The sequence below is a fragment of the Pongo pygmaeus genome, chromosome X (assembly GCF_028885625.2).
Source record: "Pongo pygmaeus isolate AG05252 chromosome X, NHGRI_mPonPyg2-v2.0_pri, whole genome shotgun sequence".
Taxonomy (NCBI): Eukaryota; Metazoa; Chordata; class Mammalia; order Primates; family Hominidae; genus Pongo; species Pongo pygmaeus.
In genome coordinates, this window is record NC_072396.2 from 73422855 (window position 1) to 73450402 (window position 27548).

The 27548-nt window shown below is 45.1% G+C and overlaps 3 protein-coding genes across 16 annotated transcripts in view; 2 read left to right on the plus strand and 1 right to left on the minus strand.

Moving 5' to 3' along the window:
* Window positions 1-11592: 11592 nt before the first annotated feature.
* On the minus strand, window positions 11593-27275 carry PDZD11 (PDZ domain containing 11). 13 transcript variants are annotated; one of them, XR_010125472.1, is made up of 11 exons: window positions 27145-27217; window positions 26807-26878; window positions 26544-26643; window positions 25717-25800; window positions 25404-25460; window positions 25017-25115; window positions 24560-24620; window positions 19506-19571; window positions 18045-18205; window positions 15726-15802; window positions 11593-11744 (listed from the first exon to the last, which is right to left on the minus strand). XR_010125472.1 is itself a non-coding variant. In XM_063660508.1 (9 exons), exons 3-8 carry the CDS (start codon window positions 26628-26630, stop codon window positions 19528-19530), a joined length of 432 nt encoding a protein of 143 aa, XP_063516578.1. In that variant the 5' UTR covers window positions 26631-26643; window positions 26807-26878; window positions 27182-27260; the 3' UTR covers window positions 16687-18205; window positions 19506-19527. The 13 variants fall into 13 exon arrangements, 8 of the variants coding, with proteins under 8 accessions (XP_063516578.1, XP_063516575.1, XP_063516577.1 ...); XR_010125470.1 differs by having other exon boundaries at window positions 11613-13904; XR_010125474.1 differs by lacking the exon at window positions 11593-11744 and having other exon boundaries at window positions 15589-15802; window positions 26806-26878; window positions 27182-27197.
* On the plus strand, window positions 14288-22289 carry LOC129023875 (arrestin-C-like). 2 transcript variants are annotated; one of them, XM_054470748.2, is made up of 14 exons: window positions 14288-14516; window positions 14703-14787; window positions 15053-15125; window positions 15490-15627; window positions 17490-17573; window positions 17854-17877; window positions 18061-18113; window positions 19829-19887; window positions 20097-20150; window positions 20559-20664; window positions 20804-20915; window positions 21238-21331; window positions 21553-21616; window positions 21875-22289. In XM_054470748.2, the coding sequence occupies exons 1-14, from the start codon at window positions 14319-14321 to the stop codon at window positions 21928-21930; spliced, it is 1200 nt and encodes a 399-aa protein (XP_054326723.1). In that variant the 5' UTR covers window positions 14288-14318; the 3' UTR covers window positions 21931-22289. The 2 variants fall into 2 exon arrangements, with proteins under 2 accessions (XP_054326723.1, XP_054326722.1); XM_054470747.2 differs by having other exon boundaries at window positions 21553-22281.
* KIF4A (kinesin family member 4A) overlaps window positions 27252-27548 on the plus strand; it is a 122219-nt gene continuing 121922 nt past the window's right edge. The window contains exon 1 of the mRNA XM_054470746.2: window positions 27252-27435. The gene's annotated coding sequence lies outside the window, so the exon portion shown is untranslated. The remainder of the gene's footprint in view (window positions 27436-27548) is intronic.

A 27548-nucleotide genomic window follows, 5' to 3' on the forward strand; every position in this document is an offset into this window, starting at 1 on the left:
GCTGCCACCACTGCCGCCCAGTGGCTATTTCAGGAAAAGACCTCTCCCAACCCTCCCCAACCGGCCCCCTGCCTGGCTTTTACTGTCCTCACCAGGGGCCAAGAGGAATGGAATGCAGCAGATCAGCCTCACTCTCTTCTGTGAAACTCTTCTTCACTTTGGCTCCTGTGACTTTGCTTTACTCCAGTTCTCCTCTTCCTCTGGATGTTCCTTCTGGCCCCTTCCCTGGCTCTTTTTTGCCCTACTTCCCCCACATGTGAGCCTTCCCCCAAAGATTCTCTCCTCTCCTCTCCTCTCCTCTCCTCTCCTCTCCTCTCCTCCCCTCTCCTCTCCTCTCCTCCCCTCTCCTCTCCTCTCCTCCCCTCTCCTCTCCTCTCCTCCCCTCTCCTCCCCTCTCCTCCCCTCCCCTCCCCTCCCCTCCCCTCCCCTCCCCTCCCCTCCCCTCCCCTCCCCTCCTCTCCTCTCCTCTCCTCTCCTCTCTCTCCCTCTCCACCATCTCTCTCCCCCCTACCCCCACCCTCTCTTCCCCGTCTCTCTTGGAACATCCACTCTCATGATTTCAACTATGACTCAGAGGTTATCAAAAATTGTAATGGCCAAGAGACTCCAGCATACAGATCTCTCTCTAATCAAAATGCATCTCTCCTTCTCTCACACTCTTATCACATTTGATTTCTACAGAGATGGCACATACCACAGGCAGCCTAGAATTATACTCATTTGTGTTTTTGGCCATCTCCTCCTGATCCTCCCACCCCCATACCAGAACCAGAGCTCCTTGAGAACATGTACCTCATTTTACCTCTGTCTTTCCCATAGTCTTCCAGGTAAAGTTATTATAACATATGTTCTAGATATTTTCTTTCAAATTATATTCTCTGCTGTCCCCCCAAAAATGCCTTCCAATTCAGAGTTAAGAAAACAAGTACCTTGCACATAGTAAGTGTTCAATAATAGTTGTTGAATGAATGAATGACTTAATTATAATTTGTTGAACTGAATGGTTCCCACATCTATAATCTAAGCCCTATATATGTTGTTTGCTATAGGACACACACACTTGGGTATCTCATTGACGTCTGGAATTTAGTATGCAGGAAAAGTTTACTATTTTTCCCCTGACAGAGATAAATAAGATGTACAAATACCATTATTGCTGACACCCTTCCATTGCCCTACTCCTCCAGTTTGTTCCAGTCCTCTCCCTCCTGGCCCTTCACATCTAATATTCATAATTGTCTTGATGACAGTTTCTTTGCAAGGTTTTCTGTTTCCTTGGGGCTTTAAGAAGGAAAGGGGGAAGAGGCATGATTTCTAATCTCTTTCTCTGAGTTAGGAGGAAAGGAAGGAAGGAAGGAAGGGAGAGAAGGAGGGAAAGAGGGAGGGAGGGAGGGGGGAAAGGAGGAATAAAGGTAGGAAGGGAGGCAGAGGGAAGAAAATGAGGGAGGGAAGGTAAGTGATATAGTGGAAAAAATGCAGGCTTGGAGTCAGACAGACCTAGGGTTGAACTCTGGCTCCATCGCGTGCCAGCTGTGACTATGGATAAGTCTTTCTGAACCTCCATTTCCTCATATATAGAATGAGGATGCCAGCACCTAGCTTGTTGTGAGAAGACAATGAAGCAATGCATGTAAGGAACCCAGCAGAGTGCCCTCATTGTCGTTATTAAGAATTAAAGTATAGGTATATTTGGAAGGTGTGAGGTCCACTCCAATTGGCTGAATTTTCTTTATGAAGTGAACAAATGGAATTACCTGCTGAGAGTAAGTGGAACACGACAGTCACTCAATCTCAATGGAAAGGAGTAGTGATCTGAAGCCCTGGATGTCTAAACTTACTAATAAAATCATCGGGAAGTGACTGGCTCCACGTAGTTGTACACAAGTTAACTTCGTCCATATGTATTCTCTGTAGTGTGCCCTTTTTGTCTTTCTACATGTCCAACTTTATCTCCAGCAAGGCTGTTAACAACCTTAGAGTGGAGACCAGGACTAGTTTGTTCAGCACCTAGGACAGCACAGGAAATCTGTTTCTGCGATTTAATCCATCTATCTCTGTTCCGTCCTCCCCCACTGAGCTAATGCCTCATCCACATCCCACTTGAATCTTTTGCTATGTTTTCAGTTGCAATAACAGAAAATCCCAACTTAGATGACTGTTTTTAAAAAAGGAAATATATTATCTTGCATATAAGTTCAGTAGTGGGTGGCTTTGGAGCTGATTAATTCAGCAGTTCAACAATGTCATTAAAAAATCCTGATTCTTTCCGTCTTTCTGATTTGCAAACCTCAGCATGTTATTTAGCAACTTTCATGGTCACAAGGTGGCTATTGCCGGTCAGGCATTGTTTCCAGACACAGCAATATTCCATGGTAAAAGAGGAAGGCCTCTTCCTGTATGCTTATTTTTATCATTCAAGAAAACTTTCCCAGAATCTCTCCAGCATACCTCCTCTCACATCACAGTGGCCTGAATTTCACCATGCCTATAACTAAGCTGATCACTGGCAAGGGGGATAAAACGACCATGACTGGCATAGAGGAGCACAGACTCATGCGGAGGAGGATGAATTACCTTAAAAATGGGGATTCTTTCCACAAGGAGGAAGAGGGAGATGACTACTGAGTTGGTAAGCAATTCTGTCTGCTACAACCTTTTACTGAATAACCCACTCCTTCCTCATGCAGAGATCTGATCATCATTTTCTAACTGGAATGTCTGGTTGGGGATATCATCCGGGTGTACAGAATGAGGGTGGGTAAGGACCTAAACATATTTCTTCCACCTATGTATTATAGGGGCCAGAAACTCCATTAGCTATGCATTCCTTTGCCTACTTACTGTTGCATCCTTGTAAAAATCCAAGTATTCCAGGTCAAAGCAAAACTGGTGACAGTTCTCTTTGGGAAGATACTAACTGGAAAGAGGCACAAAGAAATTTTCTGGGGGGATGGAAATGTTCTATATCTTAACCTGGGTGGTGGTTATATGCACATTTATGCAGGTGTATTAGTTTCCTATGGATGCTGTAACAAATTACCACAGACTTGGTGACTTAAAACAATGCACAGTCCTTCTCTTACAGTTCTGGAGGTCAGAAGTCCAAAATCAGTTTCAATGGGCCAAAATCAAGGTTTCAGCAGGGCCATGCCTGAGCAGGAACAGCCATCTTGCAGCCATGAGAGACTTTAGGGGAGAATCGATTTCTTTGTCTTTTCCAGCTTCTAGAGCTGTATTCCTTGCATTCCTTGGCTCATGGCCCCTTCCTCCATCTTCAAAGCCAGCAGCCTAACATCTTGCTTCAGGCCTCATATTGCCTCCTATCTCAGAGTCAAAACTCTCTCTGCCCCTCTCTCATAAAGAGACTAGTGATTACATTAGGGCCCACCTGGATAATCCAGAATAATCTCCCTATTTCAAGATCCTCAATTTATTCATATCTGCAAAGTCTGTTTTTCATATAAGGTAACGTTCATCAGTTCCCGGGATTAAGACCTGACATCTTTGGGGGCATAATTCAGCCTGCCACAGTAGGTAAAAATTCATTGAGCTGCAGTTAAGATTTGTGAATTTCACCTCAGTCAAGAAATGCACAAACTTCTGGAAAAGAGTAATGATTTACATTCCATCATAATAATGAATTAAAGACCTAGCAGATCTACTCTTTTCCTACTGAGAGGCCCATAGATCTGAGTAGAAAGAGAAGATAAGCAGGATTGAGTACCTAAAAGGGAGGTAAGAGCCTCGAGTGTGGGTCTAAAGACAAAAACAGGCTGACCACCAGTCATTCTAGAGATCTGGGAAAGGTTTCCCGAATGATGAAAATAAGCATACAAGAAGAGAGGCCTTCCTCTCCTGCCATTGAATATTGCCATGTCTGGCATAAAAAGTAAATTCATTCTAACTTTTCGCCTTCCTCGCAGACACCAACCTTGGCATGTATACAAGTCTTTCCTGTATGTCCAGCATCAGTTCCTATCCCACTGTGGTACCTGCAGAATCTGGGCTTCTTGCACTATCTGAAAGCCCCTGAGAAGGAGAGTTATAGTAACTACACAACCAGGCCCTGAGATGCATATTGGCTAGGAATGGCAGGGGCTGACACTGTGAACTGTGCAAAGAGAATATGGGACGGCTGTCCAGGGCCCTCAGTGAGGGGCAGGAGTTAGGGAAGGCCCTGCGCAGCTCTCTGAGCCATAGCCATAGCCATCCTCTGAGGAATGGACACCGCATTGTGGGGGTTGGGGTTGAGGGCTGTGTCTATAGATAACTACTAATGTCCAGACTGCTGTAAGGGGAGGTGAAGGAGGTCAGAGTCCTGAAATCCCAGAGCTTGTAGATTCTGTCTCTACATTTTCTATGCCCGTGAAGCCTGAGCCTAGGCCCTGTGGGAAGGACAGTCAAGAAAGGAAGATTACTTTGTTGTTGCCGTTGTGGGGGTCCTGGCAGCTGAAGAGACAGAAATATCTCTAATTCCATGAGCGGTCATATGAGGCAAGAGAAGCTGCTTAGAGCATGGACTTAGTTAGTTTCAGGGATTGGACAGAGTCAAGAGCTGGGGTGAGGAGGTTTACCCTAGGTAGGGGTGATACACATGTCAACCACCTATTCCCTCCACATGCATGTCCTGCCAGAAGAACCTGTCCCTGGGCTGGGAATCTTATATTACCTTCCTCTCCAACGAGAAGAGAAGTTCAAGGCTCACAGACATGTGCACACACAGCTCAATGCACTCAGATCCCCCTCCACCACTCCTGCCCCCACTACCTACAGGAGATTGACTCCTGCTGTGCACATAAGCTGGGATAATCAGGGTTTCTAAACATCAGCTTCAAAAGTCCAATGTCCCAAAGTGGTGGGGGGCTGGGGACAAGGTACTCTTTCCCATACCTTTGGCTTTTGTGAGGCCTGGAGCCGCTGATATAGAGATTGAAGTGGGACACAAGGTATTCCTTTCAAAAACACAAAGGCCTATACTTTGAGCCCTCCCATTTCAACCCCCCACCACGCTTCACCTTTAAAACCTCCAACTCCACTTTGATTCCAGTTCTCAGGTTCAAGGCCTCACAAGGCCAAAATCCTGAAGTTACCCTTCTCAAACTCCCCTGCCTTTAACATCATCAGAATCAACCTCCTACCCCCACTCTGTCCCAGCAGCAATAGCCTGCTAATCTTTTAGCCACTAATCTTTTAGGCACTAATCTGCTTTCCAAACTCTTGGCACCTGAACTATTTATAGCAGTGTTTCATGCCCCCCCCCCAAGAACCCTATTCTTTTCCGATGACCCCCACCAATCAAAACACTCAGAGGACTGTGGGTATAAGAGGCTGGGGAGGCAGGCATAGCAACCAGAGCTGGAGACTGATGTGAACTTCACCTCTCTCCCCAGGTAATATTCCAAAGCCCTCTACTTCTAGCCCATACTAAGCCCTATATCCCTTGCTTTTAGCATCCCCCTTAATATATCAGGCAGCAGTTGAGGGGCACCCTTCCTGACACAGCCTATAGACATTCAGGCCTAGAGACCCTCAAAAGACCTCTGGAAGCTCCCCTAAGCTCACCCCCTGGGCCAGGCTCAGTAAGCATCAAAGGAAAGCACTAGAGAGACATCTCCCTCTCTCTAAGGATTCCCATCCAAAGGCCTAGCCCCTGGGGACCTGGATGGGGATAAGGATGGGAAAATTTAGGAAAGGCAATGAGAGGGATGAGTTGGTTCAAGGAGGACTTTCAACCTCCATAGAGACTTCTGTCACCAAAAACTGAGAGCATGAAGGCACCAACCCCTTCTCTCTCACACTTTTCTCCCTTCTTTGTTGAGAGTCAAGGCCATCGTGAGGTGAACTCAGGTTCAGGATCCATTGCAGGAGCAGAAGGAGACAGAATCCATTGATTTGTCCATTCATTCATTCATTCATTCATTCATTCATTCATTCATGTATCCAACAAACATGTCTTGGCACCTAGTGTGGGCCAGGGGATGTCTAGCCTCATAAAGACCAAGAAACACATTTTTCTCACACTTTTCTGGATGGAAGCCTCTGTCCAGCCTCTTTCCAGAGAAGTTCCTTCTCTCTGAGGGTTCTCAAGAGTTCCCCAGCCATTCTAGGAAGTTTGGCCCTTTCTGGAGAATACATAGTATGGTTAGTCAATGATTTGTACAAAATAGGAAGGTTTTTTTCCCCTGTTGCCCAAGATGGGCAAGAATATGGCTGAAGAAGTACCCTTGGCAGAAGGGAGAATAGGAGGTACTTGATGTGGGTGAGGTGTCTAAGGAGGAAAGGTTACATCACACTAGGTGTATATGGATGGTATGCTGGAGTGGGGTGAGAAGAATAGAAATGAAATGATTGAGCCTTTCTTCTTTCTCTTTTCCCAGAAAAGGCTCAACATCAACTGTATAGCCAACATGTCCAAGTAAGAACTCCTTCTAATCCTCTGAACCTGTGAATTGCTCCCTATCCCAATCCAAGTATTTCCCTTTGGGGTAGGGGGATTTCCAATTTCTCCCTAACTTGTGTCCTTGGATTCTACCCCAATTATCTCTACCTTTGCCCCATCCTATGCTCCTGGAGCCTCTTCTCCTAATCCTAAGAATATTTCTTTTTCTCCCCAATTCCCTTATTTCCTCTTCCCTGCACTTCCAAATCCCCTCTCCATCCTCTTTCTGGTCTTCTCCTCATAGGGTGTTTAAGAAGACCAGCTCCAATGGGAAGGTGAGAGAACCTGGCCCAGCTGGGCAAATGAGAGGGCAAAAGGGATAGGTGGGTACATCCTTCAAGGTCTCAGGGGTCTGGGTTGGGGGCTTCAGGGGAATCCATCCAAAAATGATTGTGAGAATAACATGGGAAGTTGTTCCACAACAGCTCTCCATCTACCTGGGGAAACGGGACTTCGTGGACCATGTGGACACGGTGGAACCCATTGGTCAGTGAGTCCAAAAAAGGGAAGCCTGGGGAAAGAGGAATGGAAACTAGGGAGTAAAAAAGACCATGCAGAAAAGGAGGCAAATTAAAGGGAAGAATGGGAGGAACCACTTCATGGATCATCTTCTATTTCATAGTCTGATAGTTTTTCCTGACCAAAGTGCTGTCTATCCTTCTCTCCACAGATGGTGTAGTCCTGGTTGATCCTGAGTACTTAAAAGGTCGAAAGTGTAAGTGGAAATCCTTGTTGGTCTTTGTATGTTTCAGACAGGTAACCCGATGAGTGGATTGCACCAGAGTACAAGAAAACCAGAAAGTGGCAGGAACTGCGAATGCCTTCTCTGATGGAGGCTGACAACTGGGAATTCCAGCCCAGTGTGGCCAAATTTTCTAATTGTTAACGAGGAACTGTAAACAAAGCTCAAAATAAGACTTTTAGAGGCCCAAAGTGTGAAAAGATTATGGTGTCCCCTTACCCAAATAATATTCAAAGTAAATATCTAAAGCATAAATTAAATTTTATTTTTCAAAATTACACAAAACTTACACTTGTGCTGAAATTAAAATAGCTCCTTTCAGAATTTCAGATTTTCTCTATTATTACTGGTGGTGCCCCTGCTTGGCTATTGATCTGGATCTTAGACTGCCTATAGAATGATCCAATAAGTCAGAAACCCATATTTTAATGCAAATTTCCTGATTTTCAAATGTCGGCAACTCACTAAAAGACTTTAGAAGCCTGGATAGATTATAAACTTTTTTTTTTTTCTGTTGGCTAGATGTGACCTTCAGGCTGCCATTTTGTAACCTCTGGTATACGTCTTTCCATCTCCTTTTTTTGTGTAGGGAAACTGCCTGACCTTTTATTCAAGAAAAAAAAATCCCAAACAAAGAAACAAAACAACGACCATAGGAAGTAACAGTAAGAAATATTACTCTGGCAGCAGTATTACAGATCAAGATTATGCTGATTTTTTTTATTTTTGCTGTTTTTTTCCTTTTAATTCTCACTATGGATTAACCCCACTGTGATCCAACTAGACTGAAAATTGGGTTTGATTTGAAAAAGACTCTGAATGGGTTGATGAATACTAATTCAGATGTAACTGTTAGATATTGGAGAATAAAGTAGCCTAAATCTCTCAGATTAAGCAGTGTGAATAAGCAATCAAGTCGGTTTTAAGTATCAGAGGAACTTTGGGATAGACTCATAAATTAACCAACTTATTTAAGGTTCCCAAGTATTCTATATTTCTAAAACCTAAATCATTTTTTCACATTTCTACAAAATCTTCACAAGCTATGGAAAGAAATCTTTAGTTAAAAATATATGTTGTTCCAGGAAGAGAATGCATTTTTCCTTTTATTCTAATCTTCTTTTATGTCCCCTTAGTAGAGTTTTATAGTACTTTTCGTTTAAGTTGTGCATATTTCTTGTTTATTCTTAGTTTTTCAATATGGTTTCTTACCTCTATGAAGATTGTCTTGTTTGCATCATATTTTCTAATGTGTTTTTCTATCAAGGTACATTTGTGGATGTAAAATATGCTTACTCTATACTGTGGAGTGATAAAGGCCAGTGATAGGGCAGTATATGTGGTGGTGTGAACGAATTGTTGTTTAACAAAAATCTATCTGGAATCTCTCTCTGTATTATTTCTTACAACTGCATGTGACTCTACAATGATCTCAAAATACAAAGTTTAACTTCAAAAAGGCAATGAGAGAAAAGTAAAAAATACCTAAGGTGGTCTTGTGTTCAATTATAGCAACAGACAAAGTTGAGAAGCACACATAACAGATATTAACAGTAGTTATCTGTGGAACATGATATATTATGGTGGAGCTTTGATTTGTCTTTTTGTTTGTATTTTCTGATGTTCAGACAATTAACATATATTTTGTAGAATAAACACAACTATACATTAATAACTTTAGAATAGATACTGACTTTAAAAGAAAATAAAAACAAGCTATTTCCTAGCATGCAAAAAAAAGGATGATTCTAAACTGCTAGAGAGCCAATTAGAGCTTCAGTTGGGGGTAGGAGTTGCGTGATGCAGTTGATGTCTTAGTCTGCTGCCTTCCCAACACAGGAACAGAAAGCGATTCCAAGAACAAGTCATCTGATTAACGTCCTTACCTCAGGTGCTACTAGATCCCCTTCTGCCTCGCCCATCCTGACCTTTTTTTCTGTCTCATTCCTCATCTTTTTCATTTCTTCTCTCATCCTGCCTCCTACCAGCCACCTCTTTTCCTCTCCTTTTTACTTTGTCTTTTTCCTTTCCTTTGTGCCTTATTTTCCTTTCTTTCTCTCTCCTTTCTCGCACTATAATTGGCCATAATTGAGAACCAAGGTGAATCTATTTGTTGTATCTTTGAAAATTATTAGGTTTGTCTCCATTGCAGAAAAATTAGAAAACATAGATGAAGGAGAGACTGTGTAACCTTACCATCTTTAATCACTAATCTTTTGATCTTATTTATTCATATTTTCTGTAAAAACATATCTATATTTTCACTAAAAATGCTATATTAAAAATAATATTTTACGTTTTTTAAACCTATGTCAATATATAGAAATCTATAACTTTTTAAGTTGCCTAGTACTATATCGTATGGGGATACCACGATGCCCTGTAATGCACATCCTTTTCATACTTGTTCAATTATATCTTTCTAAGTGCCTAGAAGAGGAATTAATGGCCAAAAGGCATTCACACATTTTTAAAGCTTTCTATGCCTATTGTCAAATTGCCCTCTAAAATGCTTATACCAATTAAATCTCATTCCTGCAGTGCATGAGGCTTCTCATATTGCCCCAGTCCTTATAAACACTGATATTATCAATACTTTCAGGCTTTGCTATATCTTTTGAATATAGGTTCATTTTCCTCATTCTCAATTTTAAAAGCAAATAATCTGGTGTTTGATGTTTTGAGTTCTTAAAAATACTAAAATAAGTTGCTTTCTACTCAAGTGCTGCTGTCGGTAATTTTTTTTTCCTTTGGGTCAGAGCCCCTGATAGAAATAAGGTTATCCATTCCTGTTCTACATCTTTCCTTGCCTCAACCTCTGTCACCCTGTACTTGGACAGGTATCCCTCTCTACTCCATTCTACATTTCATTAGCGCATTTCAGATGATTTCTGTCTGCCTCTCATTTGATTTCTTTCAAATCTTAGATACCTGTTACAAAGTATGAGTTCAATTATAACTCTTCCATTTCTGTCAATATCATCATCATCATCATCATCATCATCCACATCTACAATTATTTTGAAGTTTCCAAAAGGATTCCATTTTTTTTTTTTTTTTTTTTTTTTGAGATGGAGACTTGCTCTGTCGCCCAGGCTGGAGTGCAGTGGTGCGATGTCAGCTCACAGCAACCTCCACCTCCTGGGTTCAAGAGATTCTCCTGCCTCAGCCTCCTGAGTAGCTGGGATTATAGGAGCCCACCACCATGCCCAGTTAATTTTTGTGTTTTTAGTAAAGACAGGGTTTCACCATGTGGGCCAGGCTGGACTCGAACTCCTGACCTCAGGCTATCTGCCCGCCTGGGCCTCCCAAAGTGCTGGAATTACAGGCGTGAGCCACTATGCCTGGCCTCCAAAGGGATTTCGAATACATCAACTCCTCACAACCGTCCTGTGAGTTAAGTTGAGCACCTATGAGTCTGAGCTTTGGAGTCAGACAGGCCTGGGTTGAAATCCTGAACCATTGCTTAACAGCTCTGAGCTCACTTTCTTTGCCTCTAAAGTGGAGATAAAAATACTTCAGAGGGTTGCTTTGAGGTCTAAATGGCATATGTAGAGTTACTAGAGCAGTCCTATTATTGACAGGTGTAATAACTGAGACCCAGAGAAATCAAGGGATTTGTGCAAGTCCTATTCAAGTCCAGGTATTCTGACCCTAAATATTATTGTTTCTCTTTTTCATGATAAAATATTTATCAAGGCATAGAGAATTATATAATGAATACCCTGTACTCATAACCAAGCTTTAAAAAGAATTACAGAAACAAACTAAAGCCTCCTGTGTGTCCTTCCCTGATCCAGTTTGCCTCCCTCCCTCCCTACTTAATCCTTCTCCTCTTTCTCTCCTCCCTCGCCAGATAACAACTATCCTGAATTTGGTGTTTATTATTCTCCTGATGGCTCCATACTTCTACTCCATATTTATGTGTCTATGATCAACTTTGATATTGTCCTACACGCTTTTAAACTTTATATAACCGGTAACATACTGTACCTATCATTCTGCAGCTAGATTTTTTGTTCAGTAGCTTTTTTTTTTTTGAGACAGAGTCTCACTCTGTCACCCCCACTGGAGGGCATTGGTGCAGTCTCAGCTCACTGCAACCTCCGCCTCCCAAGTTCAAGCGATTCTCCTGCCTCAGACTCCTGAGTAGCTGGAATTACAGGTGTACGCCACCATGCCCAGCTAATTTTTGTATTTTAGTAGAGATGGGTTTTCGCCATGTTGGCCAGGCTGGTCTCGAACTCCTGTCCTCAAGCGATCTGCCCACCTAGGCCTCCCAAAATGCTGGGATTACAGGCGTGAGCTACCACGCCCAGCCTTGTTCAATAGCTTTTGAGATTTAACCATGTTGGCACAGGTCTTAGTCTGTTTGTGCTGCTACAGCAAAATACCTGAGACTAGGTAATTTACAAAGAACAGAAATTTATTTTCTCACAATTCTGAAAGCTGGGAAGTCCAAGATCAAGGCTCTAGCAGGTTCTGTTGTCTGATGATGGCTGCTCTCTGCTTCCAAGATGGTGCCTTATTGCTGCATCCTCCGGAGGGGAGAAACATTGTGTCCTCACATGGTGGAAGGGCAAAAGGTCTCCTTTATAAGGGTCTTAATCCCATTCATAAAGGAATTCATGAACAAAGAAGCCCCATGATCTAATCACCTCTTAATGGCCATCTTAATACCATCACAATGGCCATCAAGTTTCAACTCCTGAGTTATGGAGAGGCCACATACAAACCATAGGGCATTCTTTGAAGTTCTAGTTCATTTATTTTAACCTTGGTTTAGTATTCCATTATGTGAATATACCACACATTTTTTATCCATTCTCCTGTTGATAGATTTTTAGATTATCTCCAGTTTTATGTTCTGACAAATGTTGATGCGATGGCCATTACCATATGTATCTCTCCTGAACAAAAGCTCCTTTAAAGTCAACTTATTAGGTCATACACTACGAGCAGATTTAATTTTACTGGATAATCCCAAATAGTCTTCCAAATTGGTTGCATTAATACTCCCGCCAGCAGTATGTAAGAACTCCTTTTGCTTCACATCTTCATCAACACGTAGTGTTGTCAGATTTAAAATTTTTTGACAATCTGATGTGTGTGAAATCTCACCTCATTGTGGTTTTAATTTGCATTTATCTGATTACTCATGAGACTAAACATGTTTTCATATGTTATTGGCCATTCCTTCACATTCTTTGCACACTTCTGCAAGGGCTTATTCACATTCTTTGCACACTTTTATACTGGTATTATTGTTGATGTGTGGGAGTCCTTATATATTTTGGACGCTAAACTTCAGTGTGTTATATGTGTTGCAAAGATTTTCTCCCAGGCTTTCCATTTTTTTCTTTGTTTATAAAGACTTTGAATATAAAGAAGACTTGGTTTATAAAGACTTTTAACATAAATCTTACTGCAGTCAAATGTATTAAGAATCTTTTCATTTGTGCCCATAGCCTTCAATCTTTTTTTTTTTTTTTTTTTTGAGACGGAGTCTTGCTCTGTCACCCAGGCTGGAGGGCAGTGACACAATCTCGGCTCACTGCAAGCTCCGCCTCCTGGGTTCATGCCATTCTCCTGCCTCAGCCTCCCAAGTAGCTGGGACTACGGGCACCCACCACCAAGCCAGGTTAATATTTTGTATTTTTTTTTAGTAGAGACGGGGTTTCACTGTGTTAGCCAGGATGGTTTCTATCTCCTGACCTCGTGATCCACCCGCCTCGGCCTCCCAAAGTGCTGGGATTACAGGCGTGAGCCACTGCGCCCAGCCAGCCTTCAATCATATTACATCACCTCTCTGTGTCTTCTTGACCCAGTTAAGATTCCCCTTCCCACTCAGGCCTGACAGACCACTCTCTTCCTCCTATGCCCACAGTGTTTGTCATGTTGACATGTGCCTTTCGCTATGGCCGTGATGACTTGGAAGTGATTGGTCTGACGTTCCGAAAAGATCTGTATGTGCAGACCCTGCAAGTGGTCCCAGCTGAATCCAGCAGCCCTCAGGGGCCCCTCACAGTCCTACAGGAGCGACTGCTGCACAAGCTAGGGGACAATGCCTACCCCTTTACCCTGCAGGTACTGACCCCAAGCCCTGGGCAGGCAAGGTCTCCAGGGAAGATTAAGAAAGGAAGCTCAAGAAGGACAACAAGGGAGAGGGTTCCCTATTCCTTTTGTATTTGTTTGTATTCTTTTCTACTTCTTTTCTGATCTCCTTTTTGTCCCCTAGATGGTGACCAACCTGCCCTGTTCTGTGACACTGCAGCCAGGTCCTGAAGATGCAGGAAAGGTGAGGACTGGGTTCTAAGAAAGAGGGATAGGTAGTGCCAGGGAAGAGGAACAGTGGGACAGTCAAGACTGGAGAAATGGACAGCTAAGGAAAGAGGTCAGGCATTTTCTTATTGGCCCATGAGGAAGGGAGGACAGCACTAGAAATGAGCTCTCTTTGCCCTTGTCCCTTTACAGCCCTGTGGGATTGACTTTGAAGTGAAGAGTTTCTGTGCTGAAAACCCGGAGGAGACAGTCTCCAAGAGGTATTCTTTGGTTGTCCCCAAAAATCCCTGCCTCCAGCCTCTGCCAGGAAACAGATCCTGCTCTCATGACAGAAATAGCCCCACTTCTAACCTCCATAGCATCATCACCACCAGTGACGCCCGGTTCTGAGTCCCCTCTGACTTACCTTCTTTGATCTAGGGCAGGGGTCAGCAAACTTTTCTGTAATGGGCCAAAAAAATAAATATTTGGCTTTTTGAGCCCTATAGTCTCTGTTGCAACTACTCAACTCTGCTGTTGTAGTGCAAATGCAGCCACAGATAGTATAGAAATGAATGAGTGTGGCTGTGTGTCCAATAGAACTTTACTTATGGACACTGAAATTTGAATTTCATGTAATGTCCACATGTCATAAAATAGCATTGTTCTTTGATTTATTTCAACCATTTACAAATGTAATATAACCATTCTCAGCTTGTGGGCCATAGGAAAACAGGCATCAGGCCAGATTTGGCCAGTGGGCCATAGTTTAATAACCTTTGGTCTACATACTTACATTAAGGGACTAGAGGAGTTCTCTGAGGGAGGCCTTCCCCTGCTCCCATTCTTAAGCAACGATTGGACTACGGGGGTGGCATGGGAGAGGTCTGTGGGTCTGAAAGGAGGACGCTCTGGCTAATCCCTTGGTCTCTGCTCAGAGACTATGTGCGGCTGGTTGTCCGGAAAGTACAATTTGCACCACCGGAGGCAGGCCCTGGCCCCTCAGCCCAGACCATCCGCCGCTTCCTTCTGTCAGCTCAGCCCCTACAACTCCAGGCCTGGATGGACAGGGAGGTTTGTGACCCCCACTTTTTGCCTCCCACCCCAGAACCCCTTTGATGCCCTTTCTTCACTGATTTCCTACTTGGGCAGGCAGAGATGGGAGCCAGGGTGGCAATAGTGCTAAGGAAGCAGGAGTTCTAGGTCTCCATCTGCATATTCTTCCTCCAGCCTTGACATGGGTCCCTCCTCCTGCTTTAGGTTCACTACCACGGAGAACCCATCTCTGTCAATGTTTCTATCAACAACTGCACCAACAAGGTCATCAAAAAAATCAAGATTTCGGGTGAGTTTCTTTTCCCATCCCTGTGCACCTGGTCCCAAAGCCACAGGTCTTTTCCCAAAATTCTGCCTCACTTACCTGTCTGCATTCCTCTAGGCTTTCCCTCTAACATGGGCTTGTCAAAATGCATATCTTGTTTTGTCAATGAGCATGTCTTACTGCATCATGTATAGTGTGCCTATGTATAAGGTCACATCTAAGGACACTGAGCTGGGGTCTCAAGGATGACTGACTGATTATAATCATGTGCTTTTCCTGGCTTGTTCAGTTGACCAGATCACAGATGTTGTCCTGTATTCACTAGACAAGTACACCAAGACTGTGTTCATTCAGGAATTCACGTGAGCTGGTGCTGGGGCTAGGACCAGAGAGCCAAGGGGTGGGGTGGTGGGAAGAGGTCCAGGAGGCAGTTGAGGGGGTGGGGGGGGGAAGAGTGGTGGAAGATTCCAGGGAGGGATTCCCAGGAGAACTAGATGGAGGGGATGCAACTTGCCCCCAGGAGTCCCATCATGATGCTGAGCGAGGGCAGGGGCATAAGGATTTCCCACCAGAACTAATTCCTCCCAGTCTTCACAGTTAAACATGTCACCTCTCTTGGATACTCCAGTAGGTTCTTGTATAATCTTGTACAAGATGCTCTTGGGAGTAAAAGTATGCTTAGTCAGCAAGCCCAGCCTAAATTCTTCTCTTGTTCTTCTTTTGTAGGGAGACTGTAGCTGCTAATTCCAGCTTCTCCCAGAGCTTTGCAGTAACCCCAATCCTGGCTGCCAGCTGCCAGAAACGGGGCCTGGCACTGGATGGCAAACTTAAGCATGAAGATACCAACCTGGCCTCTAGCACAATGTAAGCTCAAATATAACTCTCAGCCTTCATTTCCTACCCCTCAACCATTCCACATGCTACATTTACAGCTCTGAGGGTTCATGCTCAGTAAAGCCTACCTGTTTCTTAAAGTGTCTTTAGGGCAGTGTTCAGAGACTCCTCCAGGCCTAAGGACCTGCAGCAAGCTCAATAATGCCTGTGGGACCAATGGCAGGCTTAGGTCAGCGGCAGAAAAAAAGGAAAACATGGAGAGGAAAACAATCCTTACGTTGTATAAGATTTCACAGTTCACAAAGGTCTGACATATGCACTATGTTATCTTTGTGAGAATCCCACTAAAGTAGCCTGGACAGGTGTTCTTTTTTTTTTTTTTTTTTGAGACGGAGTCTCGCTGTGTTGCCCAGGCTGGAGTGCAGTGGCGCGATCTCGGCTCACTGCAAGCTCTGCCTCCCGGGTTCACGCCATTCTCCTGCCTCAGCCTTCCGAGTAGCTGGGACTACAGGCGCCCGCCACCACGCCCGGCTAATATTTTGTATTTTTAGTAGAGACGGGGTTTCACCGTGTTAGCCAGGATGGTCTCGATCTCCTGACCTCGTGATCCGCCCGCCTCGGCCTCCCAAAGTGCTGGGATTACAGGCGTGAGCCACCGTGCCCGGCCAGGTGTTCTTATTCCCTTTTACACTTAAGGACCCTGAGGCTCAGAGAGAAGAAGGAACTCATTTAAAGTGGCATAGCTGATAAGTGGTAGATGTAGATAGGATTATATCACATGTCATCTGGCTCTGAATACTGTGATCTCTACAGAAGCTACTCTCTAGAAAAAATAAAGATTGAGTAGAAGACTAGGAGATGAGAAATGGAGGAAAAGGAGGACAAAAAAGGAAAATGATGCAACAGGAATTAATAGAATTCTAGGAAGTCATTCACTTGGTCCTGTGCCTTCGGAGGCCCTAGTGTTAGATGTGTCTTCCACCAAAAACCACCTGCCACCATCTGTCAAGTGTAATCCCTCCATCTCTCCGTACGTCTTATCAATCAAGTAGCTATAGACTGTTATTGCAAGAAATATCCTTAGAAATCATCCAAACTGCATTATTTTATATGTAAGAGATCAGCAGCCCAGAGCAATGAAGAGATTTTCTCAAGCTCATACAGCTTTCGCTGTCTTATTTTTCAATCAGTGGGTTTTTTACCGAACCCCTATTACATGCTCTTTCCTATGCTAAGCAATGTGGAGAATATAAAGAAGTTTAAGCCAGTCTCTGCCTTCAGTGAATTTATGGCCTAGATGAGGAACAAAGAGAGATGCAAATACAATCCAACAGTTAAATGTTAGTACATGTGGTTCAGAGTAAAAGCGCAACAAAGTTAAAAGAAGCCAGGAGAGCTGGTGAGGGCTTCCTGGAGGAGGTAGAATGAGCTAGATCTTGAAGAATGTGAAGGATCTGGATACCAACAGAGGAAAAAAAGGAGCATTGTAGACTAGGGACACAGTATGGGCAAAGGCTAGAAGGTGGGAATCCACATGGCATGTTCTGATCACGGAGAGAAGATGGGTCTGCTTAGGTTGTATCCCAGGAGTTAGGGCAGAAAAGGTTAGAGAGGCTAGATAGGGCAAGGTTGTTAGGGGTCTTGAAAGTCAGGGAGAGTAGTTGTTATATTCAAAAGGTAGGCTCTTGAGCAGAGAGTGACATGGTAAAAGTGAATGTCAGGAAGAGAAATGTGGTCTCAATGGGTAGGAGAGGTTAGAGCCTGGGAGATATTCTGGGATAAGACTAAACATAATAGGGTGTGGTGATAGGAATGCATGAGAAGAAACTGGGGACTGAATGAATTACTCCTCATGCCCCCAAACACCCTAAAACGAATACTACAACCTCCAGTATTAGACCGGGAATGGACAAAGAGCTGCTGGGGATCCTGGTGTCCTACAAAGTCAGAGTCAACCTGATGGTGTCCTGTGGTGGGTAAGTGAGGGTTCTGGGTCTGTCTGGGCAGGGGCTGAGGAGTCAAGGGCTTTTTGCCTCTGTTTTTCTTCCAGTTAGATTGACCCAATCAAACCATTCCCCACCCCTTCTCTCAGACCAGGTTCCCAAACCTGTGAGCTCAGTGAGCAAGTCACTTTCCCTTCCAGAAACCCATTCTGTGGCTGGCTCATTAGGTCTTATGATCCCTCATCCCCTAGTGAAACTAGGTTGCCCCTTCTCTATTTCCCGCTGCTAATTTTGGGTGTCATTCTACCCACAGCATCCTAGGAGACCTGACAGCCAGGTGAGAGACTGCAGGGTGGGGGGACTTGGGCAAGAAGAGGAGGACAAGGGGATAAGGAGAGCAAAATAATGATTGATTCCCGAGGGTCTGAGGGCATCCAAAGACTGGAAAACTAAGGGAGGGAGGTTCAGGGATTGGGCTTGTAGAGAGAGGAAATGTAACTCCACCTTGGGATCCTTGCAGCGATGTTGGTGTGGAGCTACCCTTGGTCCTGATCCATCCGAAGCCATCTCATGGTGAGTGACCAGGTGGAACTCACAGGAACGGTTGTCCTGAGGGCTGGGGTCCAAACCATTCTGATCTCATGAATTGGAGACTAGCAGTTTGCCTGGGGATGGAATAGCAATAGGTAGGCTGGGTGTCTAGGTTTTCAGGGTAAGTGTGTGTGTCGTGTGTGCTGGAGACGAAGGATTGGGAAGTTGTGGGGGAGAAAGTAAAGATACTTCTTCCAGGAACCGAAGAGCCCCTAATCAGCTTCAGCTCCATTTTTTCCCTCCGTCTCCATGCTTGCTACAGAGGCCGCTAGGTAATGGAATACAAGATTGGGAAGCCCCATTCCCTTCTTCCCATTGCCACCCTCCATGTTATGATGATAGAAATGTGAAAATGCTTCCCTGGGGTGCTTTCAATACATGTGCAGTGGAAACATATGGCTTAGCTTCGTGTCACAGTTCGGTGCTTTTCATATGCCCTCCTTTCCCTTTCTGCATCCCCCCGCCCTCCACCTTCTGCTCTTGTTGGAATCATCCTTCCCCCTCATCCCCTTCCCATTTTTCTTTTTCCTTTTCCCCCACCCGCTCGCCCTTACTTCTTTCGTCTTTCATTCTTTGATACCTTCCCTCCTTCCCACCCCTTATCCTTATGTCCCTTTCAGTGCTCCTGGGGGACTTTTGTGCTGGGAAATTTGGGCGGGAATGAAAGGAAACAAGCCAGAGTGGCTGATGGAAAAGTGGGGACACCAAGAGGGGGCCGAGGAGCCTACCTGGGAAGCAGGGAGGGGATCACTTTTCTGGGATCAGGAAAAAAGAGTGGACACGGAGGACACCCAGAAGGAGGTTCCTAACCCTCCATTCTCTTTTGCTGCTTCTGCAAGCTCTGAGGACATAGTCATCGAAGAGTTTACGCGGAAAGGCGAGGAGGAGAGCCAGAAGGCTGTGGAGGCCGAGGGAGATGAGGGGAGCTGAGCACCTCGCTCTGGTGCCCGTCTGTGTGGGAGCCCCCACTGTAACACTCTAATAAATCAGTTTGTTCAGATGTACCCGGCGATCTCTTGCCTATTTCCTCTTCCTGGAGGGTCATGGAACTACTGAGAACAATCTTCCCCACCTCCACTCCTTTGCTGTGATTACACTATACTTAGCCCGTGCTTTTCCCCATACGCTGACCCCCAACTTCCCTCTGACACGGTCAGTGGCCATCCCTGTCTCCACCCCATGGCCCCACTCGAGTGGTCATAGGATTGCGCTGAACACCAGGCACGGTGCAAGCTGCCAGGAGGGGGCCGAGGGGGCGTGGCCGTGCCCAGGCCTGGGTGTGAAGCCAATGGCCGTCAGCCGACGTCAGTAGAGCATGGCGTGAAGTCCAGCGGCGCAGGCTGAGCGTTGGAAGCCATTTTGGCTGCAACCTACCTGAAGCGATATCTGCCTTTGGTCACGACGAGGCCTGGATGGAGGCCGGAGGCTTTGGCCTGGAGGCTGCCGAAAGAACGGAATACCAGTCTCTGTGCAAATCTAAACTCTTATTCCTGGGAGAGCAGAGCGGTGCGGATCTGGGTTGGGCTTTGAGGACAGGGAGGAGTAATTGGTATGAAATGGGGTGGGGCATTCTCTGGGGAACCGAGTTCCTCCTCATTGGGAAAGGTTGGAGTGGGAGGAGGAGGGAGGGCTCATAGGAACTTTGAGGGGAGAAAGGGCACTGAGGGCGACGATTGGCCTGCTTATCTCCCTCACAGTAGGGAAGACATCCATCATCACCCGCTTCATGTACAACAGCTTCGGCTGCGCCTGCCAGGTAAGCCCACCACCGAGTCATATGGTACGTTTTTGCCGCTCTTCTTGCGGACTCACCTGGAGATTCTCCTCCTCAAAGTTATGTATTATAAGCATTGGGAAGTGGAGCCAGGACAACTTCTTGAAGGGTCATTCTCCACTTTGGGTTCTAAGACTGCCTCATATTGGGAATAGAGGGAATGTTGGAGTGTATCTGATTTTCTTTTGCAGGCAACTGTTGGAATTGACTTCTTGTCTAAGACCATGTACTTGGAGGACCAAATAGTGAGTGTTAACTCTCATACCACTAACCCTGCACTTCAACCCCTTAGGCCTATTCATCACAGTTGGGTAGCACCATCAAAAAAAACTGAAGCCTCTTCAAATTACCAAGCCCTATGATGTTTCTTGTTCTGTCTGCCTTCATCTAATCTCCAACATAAAGTCCAAGAGACCTTGAATCCTTAAATCTGCTGTGCTGTAGGGTCTTCCTGAATCAAAACAGTATATTGAAATTGGTTGGACCTGTCCTAGGACTATAGGCCATTTGGTTTGAGGCTATAGCAGCCACTTCTCAGGGATCCAGTCTACCTGACCTTTTGTATTCTGCCTTTATTAGGTTTGAGCTTTTTAAAAAGGCTAGTTTCTTTTCTACCTTTCCCCATCTTCTTCCTAAACATTTGTTTTATGCAGGTTCAGCTGCAGCTATGGGACACAGCTGGCCAGGAGCGCTTTCACAGCCTAATTCCTAGCTACATTCGTGATTCAACTATTGCAGTGGTTGTCTATGACATCACAAGTGGGTGTTATGCAATGTTTTATTTGAAAAGGGGATTATAAAGGGATTGATATGGAGATTGATAAAATTAGCAGAGAGGAAGTGTTCTCTCCAAATCTCTCCTAAATGTTTCAACGCTCTGCAACATATTCTCTTGCAGACATCAATTCTTTTAAGGAGACAGATAAGTGGGTAGAACATGTACGAGCAGAAAGAGGTGACGATGTTGTCATCATGCTGGTGGGTAATAAGATTGATTTGGATAACAAAAGGTAAAGTATAACTACTTCTTCTGGCATACCTAAAATTCAGTCTCTATGGGGAGGGTCAACTGTCCTCTATTTACTTGGGGAGGAGTTACCTTAGTCCCCTCTGCCCCCTACCAGCACTGCAGGATGGAAAGGACAGGGGGGTGTCCCATCAGGGCACAAGGATATGTGGGGGGTATAGGAGAGAGTCCCCACCCTGTAATCAGAAGGGTCGTGGGTTTAAGGCTTCTAGGGTTCCTGGCCCTAGGTAAGCATCATTACACCTCAGAAGAATCTATCCATATCCAATAACTCTGGCCCTTTTCATCATTTCTGATTCGTCTAGACAAGTCACTGCAGAAGAGGGTGAAGAAAAATCCAGAAACCTCAATGTGATGTTTATTGAGACCAGTGCCAAAACCGGTTACAACGTGAAAAAGGTTAATACTTGTTTCTTTCTATGATACTTTAATTGCGCTCTGTCTGTAGCTACCACCACTGTTTACTCTTTTGGATAACCTTGGCTTATCTTTTGTGGGATGGGGGTCAAGGTTCATCTCTCCATCATGTATCTCAAAGGCCCTGAATTATCCTAGCCTCTGAACCTGACCTTTTTTTTTTTCCCTTTTTTTTTTTGGTCCCCATTCACACACACACACAGCTGTTCCGGCGTGTGGCTTCTGCCTTTCTTTCTACAAGAACTTCACCTCCACCAAAAGAAGGGAGTATCCTTTTTCCTAGCTTTGCTGGGATAGAGAGTATACAAGTAGAGAAGGTAAGTTTCCTTGCTGAGTTGATGCCTGAGTGGTACTTAAGGGGAAAATGGGACTAACTTTAGCCCAAAGTAGTTCCTTCATTTGCCTTTAGGTGAGAGGGTTTGTAAGATCAGAATTCCTCTTCTACATCTCCTAGAAGCTGACCTTGGGTGTTAAGATTTGACTCCAGTCACCTCACTGTATTAGCTTCCTTAACACACACTTCAGCGGTTGAAATTGAACTGGAATCCTTCGAAGAGTCAGGCAACAGAAGCTATTGTTGACAGCTTAGGCTTTCTCTGCCTCATTTGATGGATTTCTTACATTTGGGCTTGCCATACCAGTTCTCCTCCCCACCTCGTTTTATGATACATGGCCACTTACTCTCTTCCAATTCCTAGGCTTGGGGTAAAAACAGAACTCCTGAAAGTGCTATCATTTTTTCCTGACTGCATCTCACAACTACTGGGTGGAAGCTTCTTGCAGCACCTGGGAGTTCTACCTTACCTTCTCCGACAGCTAAAAGACATCTGTAGAGAATACAGTTCTACAGCAGCTGACATACTTCAAAGGCCAATACAATTCATTCTCCACTGTTTGTTGTTGTTTACCTACACCCTCAATAAATGGTTCTTTAACCTAAGGCTGTTATTGCTTGTGCTTTCTCCACACTATACCTATATTTCCACAATGCAATTAACTCATGTTGGTGCCCTAACATAGAACCAATCCAAGTATTTCAAACGAGAACCAATTTAAGGCAGGAGGGTTTTTGCCTCTTAGGCCCATGGCACCTGGCTGGGACTTTTTACCATGTTTTTCATACTTCTTAGATACAATGTTTTAAGACCTGTTAACCACAGGGAGAGTCTTGGACCTCAACATTCAGCCAAGTCACCCAACATGCCTTTATAGAATTAACTAAGCTACTATTTTCTTTCTTTCGTGGCCAATGCGGGGCATGGGGTCAGCAAATAGGAGGATAGAACAGGATTTCCCAGGAAGCATAGAGACAGCTACATTAATTCTACCTCCAGCTCTGCTCTCAAGGGATGCTGCCACCTAACAATAGTAGTGAGGCTCCAGAAGAGGTATGTCAGTAGAGCTAGGGTGGGATGTATAGGAGGAACCAGACCTTCCTCATACAGTGTAGTATTACTATTTAGAACAGTGTTTCATACATTTGAAGACTTATTTACTTATTTCCTTTGCTTCTTTAAAAATCCAGATTTCCAGATTCCACCTCAGACTAACAGAATCATTGTCCAGTAGAAGGGCCTATAATTATATATTTAAGCTCCCCAGGATTCTTTCAAGGCAAATTTTGGGACTTCATCATAGGGTTACATCACCCCACACCACACTAGAAAACTTTTTTCTTTGAGACAGTCTCACTCTGTCACCCAGCCTGGAGTGCGGCGGCGCCATCTTGGCTTACTGCAACCTCCACCTCCAGGGTTCAAACGATCCTCCTGCCTCAGCCTCCCGAGTAGCTGGGACTACAGGCAGTGTCCCACCACGCCCGTCTCATTTTTGTATTTTTAGTAGAGACGGGGTTGTACCTTGTTGGCCAGGCTGCTCTCGAACTCCTGGCCTCAAGCTATCTGTCTGCCTTGGCCTCCCAAAGTGGTGAGATTACAGGTATGAGCCACCGCACCCAGCCTCACACTAGAAAACTTTCAATTCCAAATGGGTAATTTAAACATGCCAGTGGCGATGGCATAGGCATGACCAGGAATTTTGTAATGGTGGATTGGTAACTAAAGATCTAGGAACATGGCAGAATGTTATTTGGGGCTGGGGTGAAGAAAAGGGAGAAGTCAGCAGTTAGCACTGCTCAACTTACAAGTTGGAAATTGTGAACCAATTGCTTACTGCTGCCTCAGAAAAGAAATGCATCTAAGCCCCTTCCTTAGTTTATGTTCCAGATCAAAGAATGTGGGAAAGGAGAAGAGAGAATTATATTACTACTGTCCCGTGCTGAGAAATGTTCAAAGCTCCTAGGGGAACGGGCAGTTTCTTTCAGTGCCCCTCACTCTATATGCCATTCCTTAGTTATACTGTGGTTAAAGTTCCTCGGCCTCTCTAATGTTCTGGTCAGACATCATAGGTAGTTGCGAGGAAGGTATAGTATTGCTCTGTTCCTTCCAGTGGCTCCTCTCTTTGGAAGAGCTTTTTCTTCCCTCGATAGCATTTTACATCCAATCGGTAACATTCAAAAGTCACACCAATATTTCTTCAGCATTGTGTTTTACTTTTTGGGAGAGAGGCTAGGAGGAGGAAGGGGTGAAAACAGGGTCTCACTGGAGTCTCAAAAATGTATGAATCCTCTGGTAGTACAAGGATGGGATAAGATGGCCAGGGAAGTCAGATGGAAAATCCCCAAGATTCTTTTTGCTACTATTTCTATAATTGAAATATGACATATGTAAGGGACTAGTGCATGGTATTCAATAAACGTCAGTTGTCTTTCCTAACTAGGTTCCTCACAGGCTACGTTATGCCTAGATATCATCAACCTCCTTTCAGGGAATGAAGCTCACCTAGAAAACTAGGGAACTAAAAGTGCAATATGGTTTGGGTAATGCAGTTGGTTAGCTGTCTCCCCATCCTCCCAACTCACTATTCCAGGGAGGGGCTGAAAATAGAAGTGGCTCCCCTGAAGTCTAGTTAGCATGTCATGGCAGAGTCCACATGAAGGGATGTGGGCTGCAACTTTCTAGTGCACAGTCCTCTCTTTTTGGCGATGATAATCTGAAGGAAAGAAGAAGAAAAGGAGGAACAGAGCAGGTTATCTTCACGCTTGAGCTCCTGATTCCCTATTCCCAACTTGTAGGGCCTCTAGTCATCAGTATTTAAAGAGTTCTTACTTAGGGCCCTGTCAGGAAAGTGAAAAAAGAAAGTGGCACTTACTGTAGGGAAAGAAGCGCACACGCATGCTGATTTCACGAGCTGTCTTCAGGATCTCAACAGCCTGGAAGGAACACAGCAGCTTGTACAAATGAAGAGATATGACCCAAGACAGAATCATAATAGGGGGAAAGGGATTTGCCACTCCAACCTGTGTGTCACTAATAGCTGCTTCCCTCCGGTACTTTCCCAGGAGAGGTGCTTACTTTCTCTCTCTCTCTTTGTTTGTTTGTTTGTTTGTTTTTGAGACAGGGTCTTGCTGTGTTGCCTGGGTTGGTCTTAAATTCCTGGGCTCAAGTGATCCTCCCGCCTCAGCCTCCTAAGTAGCTGGGATTACAGGCGTGTACCACAGTGCCCAGCAAAATGCTTTCTTATTAAGTTACAGATTAGGCTACTCTTGTCCAATCTGTCCTATTTGAGATGGCTTCTTGCAGCACCACAGCCCAAGTACTGTGCTCACCTTGCTGTGCTCAATATCTTGGAAATCCACATCATTCACAGCTAGAACTTGGTCCCCTTCCTGAAGTCCTGCTCTATGTGCATCAGAGTCAGGAATCACCTGTTGGTAAAGAGAGAATACATGTGATTGGGACACGATAATTTCAGAAGACTGTCAGTGAAATTTGGTGCTATTCAAATGTAAGGTGCTATTGTTTTTCTGTGACAATGTATGCAGACGGATGGCCTGCCAAATGAAAAGTTTTAAGTGGGAAAGGGGGTGTCTCCATTATACCCCTTCTATGAATCCACTGAGTCATCCTCTCAGCCCTTGGGACATTAGGGTTCTGCAATCTGTTAATTTAACAAAGGGAAGTAACAATCCATATTGCCTACTGGGCATAAATACCTTGGAGATGAAGATGCCTAGCTGGGAGGCCTTTCCTCCTCGGATGTTAAATCCCAACTGTAAGACAAGAGCACAGAATGGGGGCTCAATGGAGACCACAAACACAAGAACAACTAGTAGCATCATTGTACAATAGCTCAGCTCGTGTGTCCCTGAGAGGAAAGTCAGAAGTTGTAGAAGTGTTATCTCAGCTTTTCTGTCCACAAGAAGGAAAGTTTCCTCACATCTGCACCTGCTTTCCAATCCATCCCCCTAACACTGCCAATTTCTGGTATGGACGAATCTAGCTCGGAATAAGGTTTCACAAGTTCACCTGAGCTCCAGGAGGCTTCTTCAGTGTGATGGTTCGGGGCAGAAACTGGGTCAACTCATTGTTGTAGTCTGGGTGGTGTACCCTCTGCAAGACACAGCAACCCCAGAAATTTTACCAGTCTTACTTCACACCTACCTGCATCTGGAACACTAATGAATTATCCTGAAGTCAGGAAAAGGAAAGGTCATAGACTTAATTTAAGTAGAACAGATAACACTGACTAAATAAGTAGATGGATAGCACTGGGACAGCCCAGTAGCTCCCCATTTCTTCATTTTTTTTTTTTTTTTTTTTGAGATGGAGTTTTGCTCTTGTTGCCCAGGCTGGAGTGCAATGGCTCGATCTTGGCTCACCACAACTTCTGCCTCCCAGGTTCAAGCGATTCTCCTGCCTCAGCCTCCCTAGTAGCTGGGATTACAGGCATGTGCCACCACGCCCGGCTAATTTTGTATTTTTAGTAGAGACGGGGTTTCTCCATGTTGGTTGGGCTGGTCTCGAACTCCCAACCTCAGGTGATCCACCTGCTTTGGCCTCCCAAAGTGCTGGGATTACAGGCATGAGCCACCGCGCTGAACCTCTTAACAGTATGGAAACGAAGGCTCCAAATTTCCAGAATTAACCGGTGTGAACAGACCCTAGCAGGAGGCTTCCATAAAGAAGTTCCCAATGGGTCCTGTTGCTCAGAATCCAGCTTCTGGGTCCTCTGGCTACAAGTGCTAAGATTCACTCTCCATTTCGCCTTCTAACCCTGCTATCCTACCTTTCATGCATCATCTCATGCCCAGGGGGAAAAAAATCTCCTACTCAAGAATACAGATGGTTCCCACCTCATGAGGAGGAATCCATGCTGGAGGATTCTCATAGGCAGGCAAGAAAACCACCGGGTAGTCATCATAAGGAATACGGCTGTCCATCTCGGGCAAGGCCCTGGAAGAGTGAATCAGAACAGACAAAAAGTGGTTCAAAAGGGAGAGCAGCCCAACAAGTTTCAGAAAGCAGCTCCAACCCATTCCAAGGCAGTCTACAGGCCCAGCCCACATCTAGGTGTTAAGGTTGGAGGAGAGAAGGAAGAAAGAAGAAAACTCTTAACTTAGCTAAACATCTTCTGGATGCCAAGCAACCTGCCAGGTACTCTAGAAAGAGGACCTCATTTTTCTCAATCCTGCAAAACAGATGTTACCGTCTTAAACCTGGAGAAGAGGAAATCAGGGTCGAGTCTAAAAAGATCTACTTTCGAAGCCCAAGGGAGTGTTAACTATCCGCAGGGACTCGGGGCAAGGCACCGCCCCACATTTCCTAGATGTGATTAGTAATGGTAGGGTCCTCAGATCGACCCTTCCATCACCTGACTAGCCACCTCCCACGTCCCCGCCCCACATTCTGCCTGAGACCCGCACTCTCAGCCGCATAAACGCCGCACCACCTCACCAGTGGGCAGTCCACAGCGACCTCAGACTCCACTCACCGCCAGCTCAGTCTGGGAACCGGAAGCGGATGCTCCGCAGGGTCGAAAAGAGGCCGGGCCAGGGTGCAACGAGCTGACCCTCCCCTTCCCACCGCGCCGGCCTGCGCGCGCCGACGTGCGCGCTCCGCCCTCGGGCAGTCCGCACTGCAATTGGTTGGCGTCTCCGGGACGGATTTGAAACTTGGCGGTTAAAGCTCCGGCTGGGACAGGGCGGCGGGAGACCCAGGGAGAACGGGGAAGGGACATTTAGTTTGGTGAGTTACGGGGGCACACCTTAGCTCAGAACCTGTTTTTACCCAGTATCCTAGGGCTTTGGTTCTTTGTCGCCGTCCCCGTTGGAGTTTTTTCTTTGCCTTTCAGAAGCCCG

Coding starts and splice junctions, on each gene's coding strand:
- LOC129023875 (XM_054470747.2), top strand. CDS start 14,319: ATGGGAGAGGTCTGTGGGTCTGAAAGGAGGACGCTCTGGCTAATCCCT. Junction 15,628..17,489: donor AACCTGGCCTCTAGCACAAT/GTAAGCTCAAAT, acceptor TACAACCTCCAG/TATTAGACCGGGAATGGACA. Junction 20,151..20,558: donor TGTACTTGGAGGACCAAATA/GTGAGTGTTAAC, acceptor TGTTTTATGCAG/GTTCAGCTGCAGCTATGGGA.
- PDZD11 (XM_063660508.1), bottom strand. CDS start 26,630: ATGGACAGCCGTATTCCTTATGATGACTACCCGGTGGTTTTCTTGCCT. Junction 25,461..25,716: donor AGAAGCCTCCTGGAGCTCAG/GTGAACTTGTGA, acceptor CTTGTCTTACAG/TTGGGATTTAACATCCGAGG. Junction 19,572..24,559: donor TGTGCGCTTCTTTCCCTACA/GTAAGTGCCACT, acceptor TTCTTTCGGCAG/CCTCCAGGCCAAAGCCTCCG.